This window comes from Lissotriton vulgaris, chromosome 8 (genome assembly GCF_964263255.1).
Source record: "Lissotriton vulgaris chromosome 8, aLisVul1.2, whole genome shotgun sequence".
NCBI lineage: Eukaryota > Metazoa > Chordata > Amphibia > Caudata > Salamandridae > Lissotriton > Lissotriton vulgaris.
The window spans coordinates 1564416944-1564439186 of NC_141696.1; the positions used below are offsets into that span (position 1 = coordinate 1564416944).

At 47.8% G+C, this 22243-nt stretch overlaps 1 protein-coding gene across 1 annotated transcript in view; it reads left to right on the top strand.

Moving 5' to 3' along the window:
• WDR3 (WD repeat domain 3) overlaps nucleotides 1-22243 on the top strand; it is a 180737-nt gene that overhangs the window by 111610 nt on the left and 46884 nt on the right. Inside the window, exons 19-23 of the mRNA XM_086935837.1 lie at nucleotides 4531-4665; nucleotides 5907-5957; nucleotides 10732-10797; nucleotides 20994-21086; nucleotides 21983-22030. Of these exons, the coding sequence (XP_086791963.1) occupies nucleotides 4531-4665; nucleotides 5907-5957; nucleotides 10732-10797; nucleotides 20994-21086; nucleotides 21983-22030 (393 nt within the window). The remainder of the gene's footprint in view (nucleotides 1-4530; nucleotides 4666-5906; nucleotides 5958-10731; nucleotides 10798-20993; nucleotides 21087-21982; nucleotides 22031-22243) is intronic.

The following is a 22243-nucleotide window of genomic DNA, read 5'->3' on the forward strand; positions in this document are numbered from 1 at the left end:
TCTTTTAACTCTTTTCCTGGCTGATCATCTCCTAGTACTCCTAGAGAATCACTCCTTCCCTCCAAAGATCGGGACAAACCCTGCCTCTTGCTGAGGACCTACAGATGAACTTGTAATCATGAAAAACACCCTCACTGGGCTCCAACAAAAACTGCTGTCCCTCAAAAAGTATTGTGGAACCAGCAAACTCATAATTAATACAGATAAATCCAGAACATTAATGTTTCCCACCAAATTATCTAAGTTCTGATGGTGGCTAGGTTGGTCAAAATTGGAACATGTTCCCCAGTATATAGACTTCGATATTGCAGTGTGTTACAGTTTTCTTTGTTTCAATAGTTTTGGGGACTTGAATCAGTTCTTAGAGCCGACAGTGCGAAAGCAACCACTAAAGCCCTTCATGGGTCTGAGTTCATTTCTCTCAACTCTCCAGTTGGTTGGGAGGACATGGAAGGGTTCACAATAAAGAACATCATAAGATCTGCCACAGAGCTGCGTTGGAGGCTTTAAAAGTGGAGTTAGGTTTGAGCTCATGGGATTCATTGGCTGAGATCAGTTTTATGAGATATAATTACTCCCCACAGATGTCTTCCCAATCTCCTCCTACTGTTGGAAAGCAGCGATGCAGAAGGGCAGGGAGTTTGCAAATGAATTTAAAGCTGGATGGGCTGATGTGTGATCTGTTTACTTTGGAGCTGCATTAACCATCTATTCTTGCCTGTGCAGCTTGTGTTCTGCAACAGACGAGAGATGTCTTCATTACATCGGTATCACCAAGGACCACGAGAACCTCTAACCCTCGTGTGTACCCTGAGGCTCTCATAGTCTCCACTGCTAGGAAGAGAGCGCAAAACCCATCCTCAGCAGGGTCTTCTGAGATGGAAGACAGGAACTGTCTTGAAAAAGTTGAGAGGAAAAGGTTATGAGCTGCAGCACGGTACTGAAGTGGTACAAACTCGAAGACACTCCTCGTTGGTTATCAGTAGTGAAGGGAACTGAAGAACTAATGTTTTTAATGTTTTATTAAGGAATTCCAGTTAATTACATCAAACTGCAGCGAGCAATTAGTCCATCTCAATACACCAAGACGGTCAGTGCGCAGCTAGCTTTGTTCATCATGGCTCTGAGCATGAAGAGCAAACAGTCAATGTGACATCCGGGAGCGAAGGACTTAAAGGTAGAAATGTCCCTTTAGCCACTGTTACCGGGAAAAAGCTTGGCTAAACCTCTTCCAGTGAAGCCGTAGAGACACTACCTTGCAAGAGATGTTTTCAGGTCCAGGCAATGCATCAGACAAGCTCCTAGACCCGGGCCCACTGATGACCCCTGTAAATACTATTATGCCAGCAGACCAGGTAATCTGGACTTGGAGACTACCCAGTTAGGGCATTGCAACTGCCTTGGCCCCAGCCCTACTGGCCTGTCTCCAGCTTCGAGGACCCTGTGGCCTGTCTTGCAGCCAGAGACCTCTGAAACCCCTGGGAGGACTGTTACCATCATTAAAGACTTCAATTCCCAAGAACAGCGGACCTGTCCAGAAGGAACCGACTCCAAAGACTCCGGATCCAGGCAGACATGCGTCCCCAGCCCACTCTGCAGTCTGCACACCACGGCCTGAGTGTGAGTGGCTCACCTGTGCAGTGAAGTCTCCCGTGCGATCCTGACCTTGTGTCCAGCGTTCGCTGACCGCTCATGACCTCTACGACAGCGCCTGCAGTGTGAATCCAGAGGCTCCTCCCAACCGCGACCGACAGGAAGACTTTGACATCCAAAGGCACCCTTGCACCTGAAGCCCCTGGGCCTTGCTGAACTAAATCGACAGTGCCCCAACGGTCCCCTACCTCCCAAATTACCTCTGCTGTTGTTGGTCTTCCTCCTGCAACCTCCGGTGCCACACCTGCAGCCTCTTTACCGTCAAGCAGATCCTTATTGAAAAGCATTAGGCGCGGACATCGAATTTGCACCCGGCTGCCCTTGTGCCGCTGGTGATGTATGCTTGATGGCACCCACTGTGCCTGTGCTAACCCCCAAAGCTTGGCCCCTGCAACCGATTTACTTGCCTGCAAGCAGTGTGGCTTCGAGCATCCCCTGTCTCCATTGGAAAGCATTGGGCTGAACTCTGATTTTGACCTCTGCACTCAGCCGCCCCGTGCCACTGGTGGTGCAGGCTTGGTACTCGCGTAACCCCTGGCCATTGCTGGCTTTAGGCTCCGAAGACTGGGATTGTAAGTTCAGTACTTAGTTGTTTAACCACAATATTGTTTTCCCCATAGGATGATAGTGGACTATGTTAAAAAGTTTGTCGTTTTTTTTTCCCAAAGTGAAAAGTATTTTTCATTAAAAACGTACTTACCCGATTATGAAGACCTGGGTCTTAAAATAAAGTCCAAACAAAGTAAACTTTTTATAAAATTGGTGTGGATCTCCTTCTTGAGTGATGTGTCCATTATTGATCACTGTTGTGCAATAAATGTCTAACTCTCCTCTGTGTTAGGCCTAAGGTTGCACGGCCTACTACCACTAATAGAGCACTTTTTGATTTACATTGAGCCATGGTCACTTTTGGGGAACCCCTTGACTCTGTGCACGGTCTAACCACCTAGTGATATTATATGCAGAGCCAGCTTCCTACACGGAGGTTGTGGAATAATGTGCAGCATGCAATTCCAGAAGAGTTTTGAGCTGCAAAATTGGTATTGCAGGCAGCTAGTTTCTTTCTGACCGACTTATCCAAATCAGCTGTGCTCCACAAAGTACCTCTGTTTCTCTTCCGATGCGGAAGCCCCAATGTCCTACTTTTCTGAACAACATGCAAGTTGAGGACTTTCTTACACATTGTTGCTATCAGCCAAGCACCTGGACCTACACAGATTTCAGCCTGTCCCAAGAGTGTTCAAAGAAGAAATCCCAGGTTGATTTGTATCCGCTAAGGGTCCTATACAGATTAAACCTGTCTTCCCATCAGTAGTTTCTTCCTGCCGAGGAATGCCCTCTCATATTTCAGGACTTCGTCCTGCTCGATGGCTTCCCAGTGTCCATCTGTTCCCTTGACCAAAGGCTTCAATAATGTCGCAAGCTTAGTTACGAAAACTAAACCAACCCGCTCTCCTGGATCTTTACGGGCTCTCAATTCCAGCACACGTGAGATCAGATCACTTTGCAAGCCCTTCAAACCTTCTACATCATGAAAGCAGCTTACCCCTCTCCTACACTGTTCACTGTCATGTTGCCCGCTGTAAAGAGTGATGCTGCTGAGGAGCAGCAGAGAGAACGCTCTCACCCTTTTATATCTTCACTCACTAGAATCATTCCCTCATCCCCTAATCTGAGCAAGACATCCATATGAGTGACCTCCAGCAACAGACAATGTATATCTAAATGCGCACACACTAATGCCCAGTTTATAGAACTTCGGCTCATCCTAGTCCTCTCTTGCATCTACAAGTCTGATTTTAGTTTGGACATAAACCAACATAAATTAAATGCTAATAAAACAGGCTTCATCTCCTCCCTTTGACACCTGGTGACCTGTGTATAACTAAAGCCCCAACTCATTAATGAAAATTGGGCAATATTTCTGACCGCTTCTCATCTCTGAACCGGAATTTCTAAACTCTGTCTCTTGTTCTTTGCTACTGCATGCTCTATGAAAATTCTTCCCAGCCTTCCAGTGTCCTTTCGGAAACCAATTTATTTTAGCTCTTGTGGCATCCAGATTAGATTACTGCAATTTTGTCTAGCTAGGGCTCACGCACTACTTGACAAAGCGACTTCAGAGGATTGAGAATGCGCAATCTGACAACATCCTAAATCTGCCTCACTCAGGACATATAATTCAACGTTTGACTCATTAGCACTGGCTCCCCATTCACAGAAGCACTTTCTAAAACATATCTGTGCCATCAAGCCTTAACCCAAACCAGCCTCGATTCATTCACAAGCATCTGGTGAAACACAGGCCAGCTCACATTCTTCGTTTCTCTGACTCTGATCCTTTTGTCGTCAGTCGTATCGAAAGATCGTGCTATGAGGGGTAATCTTTTAGCTTCTGGTGGTGCACACTCTGAATTCCTTGCTAAGGTTTCTTTGAAAACTGAGATACCAAAGGCTTTTAGGAAAGCCAGTAACACCTGGCTCTTTGCTACATCTGTCACATGGTAATTTCTCTGCACCCTGATACAGTGCCGGGATACCTCTGAGGTCGCTGATGTGCTATAGCAAGCCCATGTTAATTTATTCACTGCGCCACTTTCACAACCCCTGTTTGGTATGAACATAAATACACATCCCTGCCTTGTACTCCACATATTATCCAAAGTGTAAGTGAATGTCAACCTGTGCTTCTGTAGCCCACATGTCTCGGTGCTACCTTCTCTCTACAGCGCTCCACTGCCGTCTGTGGCAAGTCAGCTATATAAATATGTCCTGTGAATACGGCTTTCTTGTTTGTGCCCCTGGGTGTTGGGGTAGCACCTGCTTACCTTAGGTTGTCTTTCCCCTTGTGCTGACAGGGTCTTCTTTATTTTGCAGGGACATCACCTCGAGGTCTGGTGTTTGGCAATCAGTCCTAATGGGGACCACATAGTGTCTGCCTCCCATGACAAGTCGCTGCGTCTCTGGGAGCGAACACGGGAGCCGCTCATCCTGGAAGAGGAGCGTGAGATGGTAAGCAGAGGAGGAGCGTGGTAAGAGTAAGGAGAGGAGTGCGGTGAGGAGAAGGAGTCTGCTAAGGGTAAGGAGATCAGGAGGAGCGTGGGAACCGTAAGGAGAGGAGGAGGAGCATGGTGAGGAGAGGAGGAGGAGCATGGTAAGGAGAGGGGTTAGAGTGGGGTAAGGAGAGGAGGAAGAGCATGGTAAGGAGAGGAGGAGTGTGGTATGGGTAAGGCGAGGAGGAAGAGCATGGTGAGGAGAGGAGGACCGTGGTAAGGGTAAGGAGAGGAGGAGGAGCGTGGTAAAAAGAGGAGGAGGAGCATGGTAAGGAGGAGATGGAGCATGGTAAGGATAGTAGGAGGAGAAGGAGCGTGGTAAGGAGAGGAGGAGGAGGAGGAGCGTGGTAAGGAGAGGAGGAGGATGAGCGTGGTAAGGGTAAGGAAGAGAAGAGCGCGAGATGGTAAGCAGAGGAGTAGGAGCGTGAAATAAGGGTGTGGAAGTGTACGGTAAGGAAGAAAAGAGGGTAAGGTGAGGAGGTGGAGCATGAAACAAGGGGGGGAAGGGTACAGTTACGAAGAGAAGAGGACATGAGGGCAGGAAGAGTAGGGCGTGGTAAGAGAAGAGCATAAGTTAGTAAGGAAGGGAGGCGTCCCTGCTGCTGGGTAACAACACTCTTGAACTGTCCTGCGCAATCACCATGCCCGCCCTGCCCCCCTTCATATGCCACAGATCTGTAGTTAACGGTGTGACTGACCCTACCGTGCTGTGGCAGTGCTTTGATTGCTGTCTTTAAACACCATTACTAGTGCAGTAGTGAACTCACTGCTACGGCTCTCCCTCTTAAGAAGCACTCTTGCACCTGTCTCGCAGCTGCACCAGAGATGTAGTGCCCGCACCCTTGCTTCTTTACTCGTGCAAAGCATCGCAGCTGCACCTCCTCACATGCCAGTATTTCATTTTCCCTCTGTCAGAGCTTCACTTCGACTCCCATCTATTTCAGAGTGGTTGATTTCACAGCTCTAGCCGGGCTGCCCATCCGCACCAATAACCCGTAGGCCTAGAGCTTTTCTGGCACACGTGCTCCTTTCCCACCTGCTGTGCTCTCCTGAGGTTTTCCCTAAGTGCTCTAGCCATAGACCCTATTCAGTCCCTCGGGTCCTCCATTCACCTTTACTGTGTCCCGTCCCTCATGGCTTGGGCGCGCCGTGCTGCGTGATCATGTCGGTGATGCTGGGTTTCTTTTTATCTCTTTACAGCAGAGGGAAGCAGAGTTCGAAGAGAGTGTGTCGAAGGGCGGCGAGCCTGTGGTAAGTGACTGTCCACTTATGTCGGACTCTGATGCTTTTGAAATTAGAGAAGGATAGACATGCGTAATTCTGTATATCTTTATAGAATGGCTTCTGTGACTGGAAGTCTGGCATTTCTTGTACCCAGCTTCACCAGGCAAGGACTTGTACACCCAGATTACCCACAAATAAGGGGCATTTCAGACGTGTGATGGGCAGGTGGGGTGTTTGTGCTCTCGCTTTGATGGGCAGGTGAGGTCTGTGTGCTCTCACCTTGATGGGCAAGTAGGGTCCTTGTGCCGCCCTTAAATGAGACTTTAGGGGTCGGTTTGCTGTCATTGTTATGGGAGGTGAGGACTGTTTGTGTGGTCTCTGTGTCATGCCTAAGATGGTCTGTGTGCTCTCACCTTAATGGGAATTTAGGGTCTGTGTGCTGTCATTGTTATGGGAGGTTAGGGCTGTGTGTATGTTCTCCTTGTCATGCCTAAGGTGGTCTGTGTGCTGTCATTGTGAAGGACATGTGACTCCTTGGCTCGCCTTCTGTTGAAACACCCTGTTGCCACGCCTCCTTCTTGTAATGGCCACTTCTAATATCTGTGCTCCTTATCATAACTTTCTTAAAGATATCAGTAGGAACCGATGGTCCCAGTTGCTGGTGGTGGGAATCCTGTGCTATGTTACAGTACCTCGCCTCACTGTTTTTTAAAACCATGTATAATATGAGGCTTTGAAGGGGATGTGTGTTGCTTGAAGGTGAAAATTGGGAAATTGTGTCTCACTATTATTGTATAGTTATTTGGTCTTTGGAAAATATGAATTCTCAGGTGTATCTGCATGTCTACGCCGTTACCTGGAACAACAAGAATGTGCCACCAGAAAAGCCGGGATCTCCTGTGTGTTTGGGTGTTTTGGAGTGATTTGCCTTTTGTGATGGAACAGTGTCCTCCTTCGAAGAGCCTGTGTCTGCTGACCTGTGTCTCCTCTATGAGAAGTGATCTTCTGAGCTGTGTTTCCTCCACGTGATGAGCCTGCAGTCTGTATGCTTACATGTGACAAGCTTCTGGCCTGTGTCTTCTCCATGTGGCAGGAACTTTGTACCTGTTTCTTCTCCATAATGACATGATCTTTGTACCTGTTCATTGACAGGATCTTTGTACCTGTTTCATCTCCATATGACAGGATCTTTGTACCTGTTTCATCTCCATATGACAGAATCTTTGTACCTGTTTCTTCTCCATAATGACGGAATCTTTGTACCTGTTCATTGACAGGATCTTTGTACCTGTTTCATCTCCATATGACAGTATCTTTGTACCTGTTCATTGACAGGATCTTTGTACCTGTGTCATCTCCATATGACAGGATCTTTGTACCGGTTTCATCTCCATATGACAGAATCTTTGTACCTGTTTCATCTCCATATGACAGGATCTTTGTACCTGTTTCATCTCCATATGACAGAATCTTTGTACCTGTTTCTTCTCCATATGGCAGGATCTTTGTACCTGTTTCTTCTCCATATGGCTGGATCTTTGTACCTGTGTCTTCTCCATGTGGCACGATCTTAGTACCTGTTTCTTCCCCATGTTACATGTACCTGTTTCTTCTCCATGTGGCAGGATCTTTGTACCTGTTTCCTCTCCATGTGGCAGGATCTCTGTACCTGTTTCTTCTCCACGTGACAGGATCTCTGTACCTGTTTCTTCTCCATGTGGCAGGATCTCTGTACCCGTTTCCCTCTCCATGTGGCAGGATCTCTGTACCTGTTTCCCTCTCCATGTGGCAGGATCTCTGTACCTGTTTCTTCTCCATGTGGCAGTATCTCTGTACCTGTTTCTTCTCCATGTGACAGGATCTTTGTACCTGTTTCTACTCCATGTGGCAGGATCGTTTTACCTGTTTCTTCTCCATTTGGCAGGATCTTTGTACCTGTTTCTTTCCCATGTGGCAGGATCTTTGTACCTGTTTCTTTTCCATGTGACAGGAACTTTGTACCTGTTTCTTCTCCATGTGGCAGGATCTTTGTACCCATTTCTTCCCCATGTGGCAGGATCTCTGTACCCGTTTCTTCCCAATGTGGCAGGATCTCTGTACCCGTTTCTTCCCCATGTGGCAGGATCTTTGTACCTGTTTCTTCCTCATGTGGCAGGATCTTTGTACCTGTTTCTACTCCATATGGCAGGGTCTTTGTACCTGGTTCTTCTCCTTGTGGAAGGATCATTGAACCTCTTTCTTTTCCATGTGGATCGATCTTTGTACCTGTTTCTTCTGCCTGTGACAGGAACTTTGTACCTGTTTCTTCTCCATGTGGCAGGATCTTTGTACCCATTTCTTCCCCATGTGGCAGGATCTCTGTACCTGTTTCTTCTCCATGTGACAGGATCTTTGTACCTGTTTCTACTCCATGTGGCAGGATCGTTTTACCTATTTCTTCTCCATTTGGCAGGATCTTTGTACCTGTTTCTTTCCCCTGTGGCAGGATCTTTGTACCTGTTTCTTTTCCATGTGACAGGAACTTGGTACCTGTTTCTTCTCCATGTGGCAGGATCTTTGTACCCATTTCTTCCCCATGTGGCAGGATCTCTGTACCCGTTTCTTCCCAATGTGGCAGGATCTCTGTACCCGTTTCTTCCCCATGTGGCAGGATCTTTGTACCTGTTTCTTCCTCATGTGGCAGGATCTTTGTACCTGGTTCCTCTCCTTGTGAAAGGATCATTGTACCTCTTTCTTTTCCATGTGGATCGATCTTTGTACCTGTTTCTTCTCCATGTGACATGTACCTGTTTCTTCTCTATGTGGCAGAATCTGTGTACCTGTTTCTTCTCCATGTGACATGTACCTGTTTCTTCTCTATGTGGCAGAATCTGTGTACCTGTTTCTTCTCCATGTGACATGTACCTGTTTCCTCTCTATATGACCGGATCTTTGTACCTGTTTCCTCTCCATGTGCCAGGATCTTTTGACCTGTTTCTTCTCCATGTGGCAGGATCTTTGTACCCATTTCTTCCCCATGTGGCGTGATCTCTGTACCCGTTTCTTCCCCATGTGGCAGGATCTTTGTACCTGTTTCTTCTCCATATGGCTGGATCTTTCTACCTGTGTCTTCTCCATGTGGCACGATCTTAGTACCTGTTTCTTCCCCATGTTACATGTACCTGTTTCTTCTCCATGTGGCAGGATCTTTGTACCTGTTTCCTCTCCATGTGGCAGGATCTCTGTACCTGTTTCTTCTCCACGTGACAGGATCTCTGTACCTGTTTCTTCCCCATGTGGCAGGATCTCTGTACCCGTTTCTTCCCCATGTGGCAGGATCTTTGTACCTGTTTCTTCTCCATATGGCTGGATCTTTGTACCTGTGTCTTCTCCATGTGGAACGATCTTAGTACCTGTTTCTTCCCCATGTTACATGTGCCTGTTTCTTCTCCATGTGGCAGGATCTTTGTACCTGTTTCCTCTCCATGTGACAGGATCTTTGTACCTGTTTCTTCTCCACGTGATAGGATCTCTGTACCTGTTTCTTCTCCATGTGGCAGGATCTCTGTACCCGTTTCCCTCTCCATGTGGCAGGATCTCTGTACCTGTTTCTTCTCCATGTGACAGGATCTTTGTACCTGTTTCTACTCCATGTGGCAGGATCGTTTTACCTGTTTCTTCTCCATTAAGCAGGATCTTTGTACCTGTTTCTTCTCCATGTGGCAGGATCTTTGTACCCATTTCTTCCCCATGTGGCAGGATCTCTGTACCCGTTTCTTCCCCATGTGGCAGGATCTCTGTACCCGTTTCTTCCTGATGTGGCAGGATCTCTATACCTGTTTCTACTCCATATGGGAGGGTCTTTGTACCTGGTTCTTCTCCTTGTGGAAGGATCATTGTACCTCTTTCTTTTCCATGTGGATCGATCTTCGTACCTGTTTCTTCTCCATGTGACATGTACCTGTTTCTTCTCTATGTGGCAGAATCTGTGTACCTGTTTCTTCCCCATGTGACATGTACCAGTTTCATCTCTATATGGCAGGATCTTTGACCTGTTTCTTCTCCATGTGATAGGATCTTTGTATCTGTTTCTTCTCCATGTGGCAGGATCTTTGTACCGGTTTCTTCTCTATGTGACATGTACCTGTTTCTTCTCCCTGCGACAGGATCTTTGTACCGGTTTCTTCTCCCTGTGACAGGATCTTTGTACCTGTTTCTTCTCTATATGACAGGATCTTTGTACCTGTTTCTTCTCCCTGTGACAGGATCTCTGTGCCTGTTTCTTCTCCTTGTGGCAAGATGTTCTGGCAAGTGGCTTCTCAAAGTTATGAGCCTGCTCTCCATGTATCATCCTTGTGATGATATTTTGTTGAGTGTCTCTTCCGGATGATGTATTTCCTCCTCCATTTGATTTGCTCTTGCGATCAGTGTGTACTACTTGGGATCAGTCTGTGACCTATGCCTCCTCCTTGTGATAGACGTTAGTGATCAAGTGATGGGGCTGTCTTATCTTTCTCTCTCATGTGTTGGGGTCTTGTGGCCTGTGTCTTCCCTGTCATGAGCTTGAGATCTATGTCTTCTCCACATGATGACATGCGACCTGTCTCTTCCTGGTGTTGGGCTCTGGTGATCTGTTGTCCCCCATGTGATTGGCTCTTGTTTTCCGTGTCTCCTCCATCTGATTGGGAGTTGTGCTATGCAATGAACAGGTATTCTTCATGTGAAGCGTTTGTTGTGCCCTGTATTTCTTCCATGTGGGGAGTTTTGAATCACGTGCATCACTGTGTGCTTGGTACAGGTGCTTATGTCTGGTCTTTTCCAGGTTGCAGGAGAGACACAAGGAGAAACTGGGCTGGCTGGAAAGAAGACCATTGAAACAGTGAAAGCCGTAAGACATCAACCCTCTCTGACCTATTGTTTTCAGCTGCCTTTTCTCTGTCTGCATAGTGGGTGCTCTTTTCTTTTATTAATCCTGTTGATTTTCTCTTTTCTTTCCAAACATGAATATTGTTTTTGGACTGATGTTTAAGGTGTACATCCAGCATATGTGCTCTCTCCACGTGCACCTAGGGACGTCCAGCCTCTTTGGTGCTGTGAAACCTCCTCTGAAGCCCTATTTCATGAGTGTTGAATCCCTTACGAGTTCTGCGCAGCATTTAGAGCGCTTCTCTCTTTGGACACTAGTGCAGAATTGTGACTGTTTGATCGTGACACAAAGTTCCCTCCAGGAGCTGATCCGTGCAGCCAACAACAGAGCCCATTATGTCCTAACTTGGACTTTCCCCGTGATTAGATGACCATGGAAGTAAAGAAGTCCAGCAGCCTATCTCCCCCCGATTCAAAAAGCTCTGTCCAGAGAGGCCAGGGGAGCCGGGATCTGCGAACTTACTTAACTCTACTCTTGCCTAATGGATGGTATCGCTCCAGGGAAGCCATGGTGGCGTTTCGACCCTCTCATCATCTTAAGGGCGTTTGTCCATCGAGGCAAGGGTTGAACGTCCCTTGTAACTGAGTTCTGCTTTTTCTTCAGACGGGTCTCACACCAGAGAGTCATGAATTAAAGATGCATCGATATTTAGGTCCATTTTTAAACTCAGCAGGAGCTACATAGTGGTTTTAACCAGTCAGTACTCGAGTTTGGCAAGAGAACGATACGTTGGCATTAAAACATCATGTTTGTAGCATGTCTGCCTGTAGATGCACACGCTCTGCTGCTGATCATGTCTGTGGCGTGTCTGCCTGGAGACACACATGCTCTGCATACTTCTACCATCTAGTGTTGGGCTCAGATATTTGCAACTTGTTTTTCTCAGAAGAAGTCTTTTGAGTCACGAGGTCTCAGTGCCTCCTCCTCCCGTTGTAGACGCTTATGGCCACCGACTCCCCTGTTAGATTGTTGTTCTCCACCATCGAGTTCAGTCGTGGTCCAGCGTGCTCCTGGTCTCGGAGTCTGTCGGTTCCTCTCCCGGCCTCAGAGTCCATTGCCTTCCATCCCGTGCGAGAAGACTCTTCAGTGCTTTTGTACTAACAGTGCCTAATCCACGCTCAGCCCTCGGGCCCTTCGAGCAGGCACATGTGCTGGATTACCCTTTGGCAAATAACAATGATCCCGAGGTATTGGAATGGGCACCTTTAAAAGTTGTCTGTAATGCCATTTTAAATACCCCTGGGCCAACCTCCATGCTGTCTGCAAGCTTCGCCTCTCGCAGGACCATGACAAGAGCCGCTGTGACTGTGGTTCAGCGGTCCCCTGCTGAAAGACTCTGTCTCAGCATCGCATCGAGACCGATGGTGGGCCCACAGTAGAATGGCCAACTCCTCTTCACAAACTCTAGATTTCTTCAGCAAGGCGAGTCCGCTCTGTACATAGGAACAGGACGAAGCACTGAATGAGTTGCCTGGTTTCCAGTGAATACTGTTGATGCCCAAGCCATTATCAGTGTTCAAAAATAGCTGCACAAATCAGAGCTGAGCACCGTCCTTCCGGGTGAATAATGTCAAGCCCTTGCCAAACCTGCCAACACCTTCGAGTTCTATTCAGCGCCAAAGCAAGGCCAGGGAAACCAGAAAAGACCCTTCTACGACCTTGACCCTCAGCCATCCTTTAGTCCAGGGATACCTGTTAGTGCTGAGTAATGCTCTGCCTCTCGACAAGGAGAGCTAGCGGGTTGATGCTGCGGGCAAGAGCGTAACGGTGGGTGCAACCAGGCGCTGGTGCGTCGCCACTTTCGTAGGCCTTTTTTCTCACTCTAATAGAGCCCACGGAGGAGATGGAGCGGCTCCGTCAGCATCTCCCTGACCAGTATCGCAAAGGAGGGTAGGAGCGATCTCTAATGCAACCATCGGGTGAGGACCGGAAGCGACGGATAAAGCAGCCAGGGGAGTGAACACCTCGGTCATTCTTTGGTGCCTCTCTTGGCTACAAGCTAGAGGTGCAATAGCACCTTGTCAACCTGCCATGCGATGGGATCATGGGGAGCACCTGTATTGACTCCAGGCTGACGCCATGCTTGAAAACATCAAGAAACTGCCACGGCAATGGTGCCCTTCGGGTTCCTTCTGGGAACGGCTCCTTTCCAAGACAGTACCAACCATTGTCAGCATAGGGTGATAGGGGTTTCACTCAAGGTTCATTTACCTTGAACGGCTCCAAGAGCCGAGGCAGGTACACTCTAGTAAGAGAATCCCTACCGCCAAAAACTGATTTACCTCACACCGCCTCCCTCTCTCAGCGATTTCTTTTCCGAAGAGAGGAAATCACCACGGACGGGTCTTAGCAATCCTTGAACACGGCTACTGCTTGGAGTTCATATTAACCCCACCAAACTTTCGCCCTCGCACTCACACCCATAGCCAGAACACATCACGTTGTTACAAGAGGAGCAGACGGTCCTATCCAAAGGAGGCATAGAGTCAGCAGCACCAGGGCGAAACCGTCTACTGCCAATACTTCCTCATTCCCAAGTAGGACGGATCTCTCCGACCAATCCTGGACCTTCGACCTGGACCTTTGCCCTGTCAGCCGATGCATCACTTTCACATGGTCACCCTACAGGATGTCATCCACCTCCTGCAGCAAGGTCACTTCATGGCCATTCTGGGCCTGAAAGACGCCTACTTTCACGTCCTGATTCATCCAGCTCATCGGCGCTACCACCGCTTCATGGTGAGTGGTAAACACTACCAGTTTATGGCGCTGCCCTTCGGCGTCACCACAGCTCCAAGTGCCTTCACCAAGTGTATAGCAGTGGTAGCGGCTCAACTCAGGAGGCGAGAAATGTCTTCTCCTACCTAGATGATTGACTGATCAAGAGTGCGAGCAGACAGGAATGGCTCGTTCATACCCATGCACTAGTGTCCTTCCTACATAGCCTGCGGTTCACTGTAAACACCACAAAGTCTCACTTGGAACCACTCCAACCCCTACTAGCCCATTTCCATGGAAGTATCGCTAGCCGGCTGGGGAGCACATCTTAACAACGTGACATTCCAAGGTTCGTGGCCACCTCATCTAGGTGTGGAGCAGGTGACAGAGTGGCTGAGGCCAGAGCGCAGCGCTCACGGTTCGATCTCCGGCGGCAATTTACTTCCGCACCATGTGACTCTGGGCAATAGCTCATGTAATCTCCACAACGGCCCACTGCGCCTTGAAACCTTAAGGGGTGATAAGTTGTGCTTTAGAAATATGTATTATACATTTTTATTTATCTACGGGGTCTCCACATCAATTGCTTGGAACTGTTCGCCGCTCAACATGCTTTCAAATCCTTTCTTCTGCAGATTGAAGGTAAGGTAGACCATGTGCATACATGTCTATCATATTTCATCTGCTGAAACAAGGGGGTACATACTTGCCTCAGGTGCCGGTCGTAGCGCAACAGAGTTGTCCTTGCCCCATCCATCACCGAGTTCATCTCCTGGCAGAGTCTCTGCCTGGAGTGGACAACAACTTTGCAGACCTGCTCTGCAGGACGCAACAACAAGTCCTTAATGGGAACTCCACCCACAAGTCCTACTCCCATACTTTCACAGGTGGGGCACCCCAGATATAAACCTTTTCGTCACGTTTGAAAATACTGCCTGTCCAAACTTCGCTACCAGATTTCCATACTCCCATCAATGGGCAATGCTCCGTGGATGAACTGGTTGAGAATATTTGTGTATACTATCCCTCCTCTCCCACTGACACGGAGGTGATCAGGAAGCTGAGGCCAACATCCCTCACCTTGGTGGCTACACCGCGGGCCGGACAACCATGGTTCTCTACCCTTCTCGAAATATCTATTGCATCGGACAAAAGGCTCCCCAACAAGCTGTGCCTTCTCACTCACAGCCTTGGCAATGTCAGGCTCCCAGACTGCAAGTCGCTTAATCTGGCAATTTGGCTCCTGAGAACCTGGAGTTTGATTGCCTTGGATTACCTCAGGAGTGCATGTGTAGACCCACTATGTGCACCTGCTATGCTGGTAAAGGGAAAGTGTTTTCTCCACTACTACACTGCAAACCACATTAACCCTTTTACTCCTACAGTGCAATATATTATTTCTTACCCCCTACATTTAGAAAAGGCAGGATTAGCCTACATATCCATTTTGTTACACCTAGCTGCCATCAGTGCATATATGCAGAGCTGGAAACACCCTTCCTTCTTCAAATCCCTCTAATTAAAGCGTTCATAGAGGCCTTAAACGAGCGATTCCACCAAGGTGGTTTCTTGCCCCGGTCTGGAATCTCAATATTATCCTCACCAGATTTATAGGGTCCCCTTTCGAGCATCTGCTAATATGTACTCTGCAGTTCCTTTTTTGGAAGATTGATTTCCTCAGCAATCACATCTCCCAGGCTCCTCAGTGAATTAAGGCCTTCACACTGCAGGAACCCTTCTTCAGGTCCACAGCCGCAGAGTCCTTCTTAGAACCAATGCTAAGCGCTTACCTACAGTGGTCTCACCTTTCCACCTTAGTCGAACTGTTGAGCTCCCAGCCTTTTTGCCAAGACCACACTCCGTAGCTGAAAGAGCACCCACACACTGGACATTGAATGTATGAATGAATGAATGAGGTGTTTCTTGTAACGCGCACACTTAGCCCAGTGGGCGTCAAGGCGCCTAGATCAAATACAGAAGCTTACATCCTACCTGGTCCTATTTTATCATAAGTAGGCCTTCTTAAAGAAATAGGTTTTTAGAGCCTTTTTGAAAGACTCGATAGAGGGGAGAGTTTTTATTTCCGTGGGGAAGGAATTCCACAGCTGCGGAGCGACGACGGAAAAGGCTCTGGCTCCCCATCTGACAAGTTTAACACGGGGGACAACTAGTTGACAAAGTCCAGCAGAGCGAAGGCTTCTTGTGGGGACGTAACGCGAAAGAAGGGAACCAATGGCACTAGCAGGACCATCCATCAATGCTCTGTGGGTAAGACAGAGAATTTTGAAGGCGATTCTGTGCTGTACCGGAAGCCAATGAAGCTCCTTCCTGGCTGAGGTGGCAGAGGAGGCTTTAGGAAGATCCAATACAAAACGCGCTGCAGAGTTCTGAAGAATCTGCAGACGGTGGATCAGCCCTTTGTATGTACTCTCTTGTACAACATAGACCGGACCAAACCCTTCCGTAAGATGCCACAACTATCTGGCTTTTTCACAGACTCGTAAAGGCCCGCGCCATTTCTAAGGCAGGGATCACCAGATGGATTGTTAAATACATCCAGACATGTCATGCTAAAGACAAAGGAATTCTACCTTCCCACCCAGGGCCACACTCTGGGGTGCATATCCATAGCAGATATCTGTACAGCTGCCACATGCTCCATGCCACATACATCTACAGATCATTACTGTATGGACATCCTGGCAAGAGAGCAAGCTAGGGTGGGTCAAACTGTCCTCATGACCCTGTTCCAAACCACTGCACTGTTCGGCTGGCCATCGCTCAGGGGAGTCTGCTTTACAGTCAAGAGCATTTGTATCTACAGCCACACGTTGAAAGTAACATAATCCTGTTACCCAATTCCCAGGATCATTCCTCATTAGGTATTGGGAGACTGTGACCAACAGGGACACCTAATGCAATCACACAGATGCTCATTACTTGGATTACCTAGCCTAATGCTTTACATACATGCAGCATTTAGATTGCTGCGTTTCCTTTAAACATGGGGAACTGACCTAGTGCTGTTGCACCATCTGGCACCGTTTATTTTGATTTTTAGTTCTCGCTCTCGAGACCTATTGTCATCAAGATGCCTCTCAAGGGAGACAGACCGGTGCACGAGCCGATTGGGGTCTGTGGACGCGTTTACGTATAAACTGCGCTCGCACACACACACACAGCGTTACTTAGGCTGGCCGAAGGCACGCACACACAGAGACAGACGCACACGTGCACACACATACAGAGACCCCCCCCCTCCCCTCCCAGTACAACTAAGCCCCACTCACGTCTTATTAGCGTTCCGATGATTAGTCCATTTTTTGCAGGTCTGCACATACAAAAATGTAGTCTCGAGGGTGCTGGGGTGGTAGAATTACAAAACCAGGCAGAGCGATTTCTGAAAGTTTCATGCAGGTTTAATGTCCGCACAATGTTCTCATTTCGGATGGCGTTCAGGAAATGAAGTATCTGTGGAATGCACCGAAAGGTGAGCTGGCAAAAGATCGAGCAAAAATATCTGCGGCCGACATCTGAAAGCACTTATCCCACGCAGCCACTCCAGAGCCCATGGTGCAGGCATGGCAGAGCGTGCGGCGCGGTCTGAGCCGCCCCGTGCGCAGCCCACGCCGCTCCGCAGTGCACGCGCGCTGCCACTCTATGGAGGCCGCCCAGTGCACGCACTCCAGCACGTATGCGCTCCTACTGAGGTAAAGGAACTTTGGGAACTACAAGAACATTCAGATATCAGCCCGCTCTGCCATGGAGATTAAGTGATCTGCCCAGAATCACCGGATGTTAAGCTGACGCCCAGACTCGAACCTAACTGAAAAAGTAATTATTTAAAACATACCTTGACGCAAACACAAGAAAGCGTTAGATAACAACTCAAGTCACATCCACTCGCACCTAGGGCTTTAGTGGGATAAAAAATTGTGTGTGTGGGGGAATGGGGGGGCGGAGGGGCTCTTAATAGGGCAGTCTTATTATAGGGTGCCGCCCGACTTGGTTTTTGCTGCTCCTATCATTGCATCCTGATGCATATAATACAAGTAACATTACACCTACAACTACCCAGGACTAATAAGCAACAACTGGTGCTTTGTTGTATACAATACCGAACATGGTTTCGTTATTGTGGGAGAGGGTGCAGCGTAATGGCCAGAGCTGCTAACGCAGGTTCGAGTCTGGGCAGATGCTGAGACGGGCATCTGCTTTTTAGAACTGTCAGTGCTGATCACCGGCAGGACCCGGCCCACCTAAAGGCCTGCTCTTACCCTACACATAAAGGATCGACCTTTGGCTACCCTTTATCTTCATAACCATGAAGGGCAGCCCAGCTTAGAGGGCCGACAGTCGGAGGAATAATAGTGACGATGCAGCCTGGGGCTGGCAGATATGAGCTGTGCAAGACGGGGGCCTGGGGCAGGAGATGCCTGGTAGCCCTGGGGTCTGACGGGGCAGGAACACAGCAGGACAACGTTTCTCTCGCTGCTCAATTTCAAGCACAGATTATCTTCTCCTGGAGACAATTCCACTTGCTTAATAACAAGGCCTGGCCAAATTTTAATTACGACAGAGTAATCCGACTATTTACTGAAAGTTACGTGATTATGCCAGGGAGCGTAATTTTGAATGATGTAGGGCAAAAATGCCTGCCGCAAGAACAGAAACAGAGCGCGACTGCTGTTTCTGCTCTGTTGCGTTTAGTACCATCTTCTAAGCACACTCGGATCCTCGGTCCATTTTGGTCGCGAGGGGCATTCTGCGATAATGTAGTGCTAGAGGTGCAGGGTGACGCTCTTCTTGTCTTTCTATGTAATCTTGCATAATTTTGCTGTAACTCTGTGAACTTTCACTACAACAAAGTACTTAAGTTATACGCACCCCTATAAATAATTACTCGCTTATTGAACCTCTGAGTCTTACACCAGCCTTTACACAAGAGGACATCCATGCCTCCCTCACCTCTTTAGCAAGAGTACCGCCCGGGCTGACCCAGCTTTGCGGGCTGGCGACCGTCTGATTGCAGCCACACCCGAGTGGTTAACAGGTCTTTAAACAACCATTGACATGTAAATTAGGCTTCTGTGATGTTTTCAGCCCTTCTTACAGCCACTCTTAGAATTAACCCCCCACTGAAATATTTGTCAGTCCCCCCCTGAAATTTGGCTCTAATTGCCTGCCTGACGGCGGTTAATGGGTATCCTGAAAACGATGTCAGGGAAGTAGTCCGCTCCCACTGTACTGTGAATACCCCTGGTGCTTAGTTGCCGGGGTTTCAGATTGCTATGTGTGACATTTTCATAGCGCAAGTGTAACTATGAGTGACATTTCAACGACTTAGTTACACTTTTAGCACCGTCTATCCCTCATCTGACGCGTGAGATGGTGTGCACAGGGTGCCCTATGGTGAGTTTTTGAGGCTTCGCCCCTCATCTGGTGTGTGTGCGCGTGCAGGTTACTAGATGGTGTGAGTAGGCCAATGAAAGGGTTCTGAGGGTTGTACCCCAGGTCTAGTGTGCGCGCAAAGAGCACTAGATATTGTGAACTGGGCGCGCACAGGGTTCTGAAGGCTGTATCCCTTGTTGGGTATGTAAGAGGGTGTGCACAGGGCACTGGAAGGTGTGAGGGGCTGTACACAAGCTTCTGGGGGGCTGTACTCCTCCTCTGGCGATGGTGAGGGTATGCACATGGCTTTAGATGGTGTGAGGAGGCTTTGCAGAAAGTTCTGGATGGCGTGTTGCTCACCTGTTGATTTGATTTGGGTGTTAAGGTGGTACTGGGTGGTGTGAAGGCATGCATTGCAGACACATCTGGAGGATGTACGTACAGCGTATCCATTGTGTAGGCTGCGAGAGTAAGCTATTGGCATTGTAAATTACAATGCCATTTATTTATCTGTTTTCAAAACCAACACATAAATACAAATTTTGACATTAACAATGCCAATAGCTCTAACTTTTGCAAAGGCGAGACCGTTGCATTGTAAATGCTTGTTTAACCGTTGTTTAACAGAGAATCACACTGCATCGCTGTCCATCACCCTGTAAAGCTGTTGCAATCCCGGTTTGGCCGACTCGTGGCAAGGGGATAGTCATTGAAGTGCCAGTAGGGCTTCGCTAGGAACACACCTGTGCCTTGGTCGTTCACGCAGTGTTGATGATATTTGACATTCTTCTTTGGCATCGTCTGTGTCGATTGTTGTCAGGTGGACGCAGAATGTGGCAAGGTCAGCCATTAGGCGAGGAGCTGGACGCCCAGATGCTGCAGAATACATCTGTCAGCCTTAAAAAGTGTGGTCCATCTGCTGCTTGTTTGCTGGTCGCTGCTTCCCCTGCAGACGATCATTGCTTCCACCTGAGCTGCACCCTGTAGTTCACCTCCTTTCCATGGAAGCGCTTTCCAAATTCACCGGGCAGCGTCTGGGCTTGATTTCAACTTCTGTATTTCAGTAGTAGTAGTCACATGTGATGGCCCCAGTTGATTGACAGTCTGCTCATACTTTGCCCTAATTACCCATATGTCATGGCCTCAGGTGATTGACAGTCTTTGCAAACCCTGCCTTCCAATATTAATCACTTGAAATGGAGCCGTTGATTGGCTGTCTGTGAAAAGGTCTACAAGCGGGTGGTCCTTGCAGCGCTACTGTCCTACCTTGTCTTAGGTTTTTTAAAATAAATATCAGATGTAATGCAGAGAAGTGGCAGGGTTGTGTTTACCCGGATCGTGAAATCGGGAGAGCTGGCATTTTTCTAACTCCTCAAGTTAGTCTCAACCTGTTGAAACCCCCAGAACTACATCCCAGTAGCCGGATATGCAGTTGGCCTGATCTCGCTGTGGTGGCCGAGCACATATTTTCAATTGCATCCGTTGGTAATTGCCAGTGTCTGTCCAAGACTGGACCGTTTCCCTTTACAAGTTGATCCTTGTCCTGAGACCCAGCATCGCTTCATCATCATCAAAAGCCCCTTCCTCTTCAGTCTAATTAACTCTGTTGAGTCGCCTCTGCACCGCGCAAGTACAAACCAGTGAATGCAATGAACTGTTGACTAATTTAAGTTCGTTTAGTTAAAGAACTGTAAATGCCACTTTGTTACTTTTGTGCTTTGTCACTTTTATGCTGTGAGCTTGGGGCCAGTAATCCAGGTCCAAAGACCAAAGCTCTATGAACCGCTGCTTTGCTTCTCTTGAGCTCACTTTACATTTGCGCAGGAATTCGCTTAGCGTTCGACTCCAATGCCAGTTTTTATATTTTTTCTCTTTTCTTATCCACTTCAGTTTGCTGTCACAAAGCCCCTAGAAGTTCTAGCATGCAAACCTACCTCAAGCCTACACCGCATTATGTGTGCGCTGAGAGCGGGTGCAGTGAGGTGAGGCTGAAGGAACTGGAACTAGAGGCATTTTAATCCTTTGATTTTCTGTTTTCTCCTCACCAGGCGGAAAGGATCATGGAGGCCATCGAGCTGTACCGGGAGGAGTCCAGGAAGAGGGAAGAGCACCGCGCCATGTGCCGGGCGGCCGAGAAAGAGGTGAGATGGAAACCTCAGGACACATCTGTGTGCCCCCCAAGTCCAGAACCTGCTGAGTCGGACTTGGAATCACCACGTAACCCCAGGGCTCTGGTCCTAATCAAAGAGATGCTTAGAAGGGCTCATGTGACAATGTAGTTGGATTCTTGTAAAACAAATATAGAATAAACATCCGTAGGCTTCACTTAATGACAAGTGAAATAATCTGTTGTAACTACAGAGTAAACACATGCAAAACTTTGGCTCTAAATGCTTCACACAGAACATTTACTAAGTGATCAGAACGTTAAATGTCAAGGAAACAGAAGTCAAAATAATTTCAAAACTACGTCTCAAATCAGTGGTAGTGTTTTTGTGACACAAAGAAGATCCTCGTGAGTGAGTGAGTGTGGTAGTGGGAGGCTCGGAGTCGTATGAATCAAATTATTCTTTAATAGTGATGGTGTTCATTCATGATTACAAATTAGCATCCGTTCATGTAGGTTTATATAATCTGAGAACTGACACACATATTGTTCTTTAAGAAGAGCCCTTATTTCCACAAAAACATTATTAGAGGGTGAGAGATACTAATTGGGATCAATGGTCGCACTGTTTTCGAAACTGCGTCAGGGTTATATACTCAATAAGGCCCCTTGTTTGAACTTTAAAAGATCCTTCATCCCTGCTGTGGAGTATCAACACATTTCTGAGGAAAGGGACCTGCTGTCTCATTCTAGGAAAGAGATGAACCACTTTTTCTTCCATTGGTGTAATTCCCGGTAAATCCCTTGTGGAATCATGAACGAGGCATGTCTTAGTTGATGCAGATGATGGTAGCTTGACTTAGCGCCTTGAGATCTTAGCAGGGCACAGATTGGGTGTGTGAAGTGTAACTATTACCTTTCTTCTTACAGGTTCCTCTTCCAATCAACCCCATTCTTCAGGCCTATGGCAACATCACGGTAGGTCGATGGCACGGCTTCCTCTTTGTAAAATGTCTCTTTGGCTCGATCGATGGACACTTGCTGCGGACATTTGCTCCTGGTTCTATCATCATATAGCAGTGAACCTCAACAGCTGCCTCGTTGCCGTGTGGTCACCATCATACATGATGTACATGGGTGTGGAAGAGTGTCTTTCTTTGGTGATTTTGTCATGTTGTGTGTTTCGAGCAG